Raw genomic sequence first — 5,451 nt, 5'->3', positions numbered from 1 at the left:
GCCCAAAAGAAAAATGAAATCATTGTCTTGTCAAGGAATAGCCCTTTACTAGGCCAAACAGACTCTTAACTTAAATAGCCACATGACACATGTGGTAAGCAATCCAAACAATTTTTTTAAAAAGGACACTAACTTAAATATGTGTTTGTGCTATTATCAAGAATAGATCCAAACTTAAATATCATCATCGAAAAGCACGAATGAGTTACGTTGTAGCATCGTTCGACTGATCCTCACACACTCCTGAGATGATTAAATATAGTAGTGGTATTATTCGTTCTCTATCAAAGAGAGCTAAGATTTTGCTCACTAACATAAGTACGGAGGGAGTAGGTACTCTGATTATGAGAGTATACTGCTTACCGCTTAGAGAGACGGAGTCTTGGACAGGGCAGCAAAGCACGACCCCCATTTTTCTTGCATATTCCGCAAAGAAGAGTTGTATGGCCGCCGGATTATCTGTTGCAGAGGCCATGAAGTTGATATGTTGGTAACCATGGCTGTCAACACTGGCGTCACAAACAACATGGAGCTGTAGCTCTGGCCCCTTGGGAGGAAGAAATTTGCAGTACATAGCAATGACGACTTGACGATTAGCACCAATGGCCAGGAAATAAAATAGGCGTATGAAGATGTATGAAGATGTGATTATTGTTGGATAAAGGGACTGACCCCAATGGTGCGGCTCCAGTGCTGAATCGCCATGTTAGCCAGCTTCCGTCTCCATCGTTGCCCGGCTCTGATGTACTCCTCCCTCTCCGCCGGGAACTGGGGCTCTGGCACCAGGCAAGAGTCGAGCGGAGGAGCCGAGGGTCGAACGAGTAGGACGGCCAGCCGCTCGACATCCTCGGCGGAGAGATGGGCGCTGCTGCCACCGGCGAGCAGCTCTGTGACGGCGGGGCTTGTGGCAACCCCCGACTGCGCGAATGCGGCGAAGGCCTCGCAGTTGGGGTGCTTCGCGGCAGCAGCGGCAGCGTAGTAGTAGTCATAGTTCCGATCGGCATCGTGGACCACGCGATTGAGGCCGTGGAAGGATCTGTGCTTGATGTCATCGATGTCGACGACATCGACAACGGTGTCGGCGGCGGCGAAGCGGGCAGGGGGGGAGGCGGCGTAGAGCCAAACCGTGTTGACGATGACGTTGGAGGCGCCGTCGGGGAGGGGCCCGAAGCAGTGGCCGCCGGCTAGGAGCGCGGGCAGGAGGGACGGCACCGTCGGCACGCCGTGGGGGCCGTTCAAAGGGAGCCGCGCGAGGGCGCGCAGGTAGGCGTCGTGGATGGAGTCCCTCAGAGCGGTCTTCCTCACCCACTCCGCGTGGGGGACGACGCTGGCGCCACCGCGGCTGTGGCCCGGGAGGTGCCGGAAGAAGAACTGCGCCGTCTTCGGGAGCGCCAGCGGCGGGGGCTTGGAGAAGGACGTCGCCGAGGTGGCCTTCGCTGCCCTCGCCTCCATTGGGTTTGGCCTCTTCCGCGGGCGATCTCGGCGACGGGGGGACATGTTCGTCGCCGCTTCGCGCTCTCCTCTCCGATTGCGGGGGCGTCCGTCCGCTCGCCTCACGCGATTTTGCGGGCGACGGAGGTACTAACTTTTTCTTTCTTCTTGGAAATTGTAACAAGGAGATTGGAATTCGAAGTCGCATCAGATGAAATCAGTACTCCTCCGTTCCACAACAATATAGTACGCCCGCGCTTCTCAAGATCTAACTTTGACTGTAAATTTAATCAACGAGACCGATTGCAGCGGGAGCAAGAGCTATACCACTGAATACATGATCGATTTTGTTGGTTAAATTTACAGTCAAATTTAGATCTCAAGATGCGTGGACACATTACATTGTGGAACGGAAGGAGTAGTTTAGTACTAGCCATGATAAGAAATTCAAAATCACAAGGGGTAAAGCTCCTCCTGGCATGTTTGCGCTTGGGTTTTTTTTTTGGAAACTCACCATCTTTATTCATTCAAGGCAATCGACATAGGTACAAGGTTTGGGTTACAAGAATTGCTCAACCAAACATATCTATCTAGGGCTAGATTACAAGCAAATTTGACGAGATTGTGAGCCTCAAAATTAAAATTTCTACGTTCATGGATAAAAGAGCAAGAAATAAAACTATTACAATAACTTGATATTTTGCCCTCGGAGTTGGTGCAGGTGGAAGTGGGGGACTAAATAGCCCATCTCACTTAAATTGACTTAGTGGGCTCCCATCGGATAGAAAAATAATGATCAGGCAATCCCACTAATTCCATTTGGAGCCCACCTCGTCCTATTAACACAACTCCCATAGACTTAGGTGCTGTTTGGTTCGCTGCACTACATGTGGCTCGCATCTACCATGCAAAAATTGTTTGTTTGGTACACTGCATGGGCTTTTGAGCCTGGCCCGGTGGATGCAAAATTAGGCCTCTCAGCCTTCCAGGTTGAGGGGAACGTAAGTTTCGAGCGTAGCTCGCCTGCAGGCTCGTTGCCTCGTTCGTTCCCTTCTTTTTCCATCTTCTATCCAGCGCCGCCATCATCCTCGTCAAGCACCGCCGCCGTCGTTCGTCCTCCACCAAGCTCCGTCGCCATCCTCGTTCGTCCTCGACTAAGCTCAGCCGCCTCCATCCTCGACCAAGAGCCGATGTCGCCCTCGACAAGCCGTTGCAGGCCGGATCCTAATGCCTCGCGCCACCGCAGGCCGATCTTGCCATCTGGAGCCGCCGCCGCAGGCCGGATCTCGCCATCTGGAGCCGCCACCGCGCCCTCTCCAAGCGCCAGCGCCGGCCAGGTCAAAGTGCCGCAGTCCTTGGCCGTCATCATCAATCGCCGGTGCCGCCCTTGCCCAAGCTCTCCCGCCAGCCTCTTCAAGGGTAGCAGTTCTTGGCTACCCTCGTCAAGCGCCGCGGCGGCCTTGGTCAACAGCCTCTTCAAGTGCCATCTGCGCCATCTTGAGTTCACCTCGTACATCCATATCATGCAAAGTTCACCAAACACCATCTCGCCTCATTCTTGCATCAGTCCAACCAGGCCACACTCACCCAGCATCATCCATGCGATGCAGCCTAAAACTACCCAGGGAACCAAACACGCCCTTAACGTGCGTAAAAGAGGGCGGCGCCGCAGCGTGCTCACCATCCACCCTCACCTCACTGGTTGTGCCCAGCAGCGGGCGCTCATGTGTGCGCGGCGCGCGTGCGGCCTCCACCTCCACCCCGCTGGCATGCGTCCAGCAGCGGCCATCCCCTCCCCCTGGTGTCATGCTCCCGCGGCGGATCCTCCTTGCCCCAGCCGTCTTCGGCCGGATCTACGTCGTGTTCGTCCTTCTGTTGGCCGAAGCAGGCGTGCAAGGTGCCCCTACTGCCCCGTGTGCGCACTCCACCCCGTCACACTGGCCCGTGCGTAGCGAGGGGCTCTCTTCCCACTTGGTGTCCAGATCCAACGATGGCACATTGAAATTCTTTGCAAGCTTAATTGAGTAACTAAGCTCACCGTGGATTATGTGGGATCCCACATGTGCCCACATAATTTGTGTATGTTCTAATGGGATGTCCGGTTATTCCCACTAAACCTACTGGGACTAAGCGGGCTAAAGGTGGGATGCCCATATATAGTCCCACCTGCAGCCTGAGCTCGAGGGCTCCCAGTTTTGGAGATACATCCAACGGATTAAGGAGGATATTTGGTTAGGGATCTTCTTCACTGTTGGAAATGGGGGAAGGGAGCCAATTCTAGTTGGATCCTTGGCTAGGTGGTGAGTCACTTAACACTTAGAGTGAACTTCCCTAGTCTATATGCTATCTGCACCGACCGATGATCCTGATTTCCACAGCTTCCCAATATGGGCAATGGAACATCTTGTTCCGTCACATATTTGGGCAGGAGGAAACTGAGGAGTGGGCTAGATTGCGGGCAGCCTCCCGCCAGTGTTGCCGGATTATACAAACACCGTCTCTTGGATCATCACACCTTCGGATGAGTTCTCAATGAGCTCGGCATACCAGGCACTATGTCGGTCGTCCATTATTCCCTAGTTGTCTCCTCTTTGGAAGGTACCATTGCTTTTGAAGATTAAGATTTTTGTATGACAACTATTATGGGACCGCATCCCCTTGGGGACAGAGGTGCTTAAGTGGCACAGCCCGGGTGATGGCATTTGTCCCTATGTGCAGTATTGGAAACCAAGACCCACATCATATTCTTGTGCACGACAGCATGGGTCCTCTAGACTTTCGTCCGTGAGGCACTAGGGTCCGACTGGGAGGCCCTGCGAAGTCCCTTCAAACTAGAGCTACCCAGTCCGGGAGGCATCGCCGCTTATTCTGGCTAATCTTTGCAGCGATGTCATGGATGTTATGGATGGCATGTAATAAAATGGTGATTGAGTGGGTCTTTCGCGACAGGTCTCTGACTCCTTCAAATTCCTTGCTTTTCTACAGCACTGGCACCCGCTCTTTAGGCAGCGCGACCGCAACCGGCTTAGACTCATGCTAGATGCGCTTCTGGCTACCACGCGTCGCTTATCTTCATCATAGGGCCGCATGGCGGTCGCCACTTGGTGGTTTTTTTCTTATTTATCTTTATGTTTTCTTTGGGTGTGTTTGTGTTGTTCCTCAGCCGTCGTACTAGCTATGCAATTTGTATGTTGGTTGTATGGATGGTTGCTTTATTTATAAAGTGGGGTGAAAGCCTATTTCGAGATCAACTCATCAACTCTATGAGTTTCAGTCCCCTAGTGAAAACCTAGGTTTTTTGGTCCTTTGGTGGTTCTCACTCCGCCGTCGTGGGTATCCTTGTCCTGACTCGCCTACAACACGTTCTCCTTGTACATAACCGACTGGATGTATCTCTAGAACCCTAGATACCTATATAAACTGAGGGATAGGACTCGTAGACGACACACAACGATCTCGAGGTAGATCATCTATACTCTGTACTCCACCCAAAAGCAATAAAACACAAACATGGCGTAGGGTTTTTATCTCTGAGGAGAGCCCGTGCCTGGGTAAAAACGCATGCCCCTATTACCATCGTGTCAAGACCCTTAGTTCGGGACCTTCTACCCGAGATCTACCGAATTTAGTTCCGTCAAGATCTATCTGGGGGAATTTTTTTGCTAAAAAAGACTCGGGTCATTATAAAAGTTCACGAGAAGTGCAAACCACCCAAAACATAATAAAATTACATCAAGGCCACTGGACCACCGAACGATTACTACCACCGCCAGGATGAGCCACTCACGCGTTAGTGCTTCCTTACCGGAGTTGGATTTGAAGGAAATATGCCCTAGAGGCAATAATAAAGTTATTATTTATTTCCTTATATCATGATAAATGTTTATTATTCATGCTAGAATTGTATTAACCGGAAACATAATACATGTGTGAATACATAGACAAACATAGTGTCACTAGTATGCCTCTACTTGACTAGCTCGTTGATCGAAGATGGTTAAGTTTCCTAACCATAGACAT

General features: G+C 51.5%; 1 protein-coding gene across 1 annotated transcript in view; it reads right to left on the bottom strand.

The window, feature by feature from the left end:
- Nucleotides 1–1,497, bottom strand: part of LOC119314386 — a 34,308-nt gene extending 32,811 nt beyond the window's left edge. Inside the window, exons 1-2 of the mRNA XM_037589105.1 lie at nt 673–1,497; nt 364–547 (exon numbers count right to left, since the gene is read on the bottom strand). Of these exons, the coding sequence (XP_037445002.1) occupies nt 364–547; nt 673–1,497 (1,009 nt within the window). The remainder of the gene's footprint in view (nt 1–363; nt 548–672) is intronic.
- Between the last annotated feature and the right edge of the window lie 3,954 nt (nt 1,498–5,451).

The sequence above is a fragment of the Triticum dicoccoides genome, chromosome 6A (assembly GCF_002162155.2).
Source record: "Triticum dicoccoides isolate Atlit2015 ecotype Zavitan chromosome 6A, WEW_v2.0, whole genome shotgun sequence".
In the NCBI taxonomy this organism is placed as follows: domain Eukaryota; kingdom Viridiplantae; phylum Streptophyta; class Magnoliopsida; order Poales; family Poaceae; genus Triticum; species Triticum dicoccoides.
Note: the sequence above shows the minus strand (reverse complement) of the source record. Positions and strands in the feature narration are given on the sequence as shown.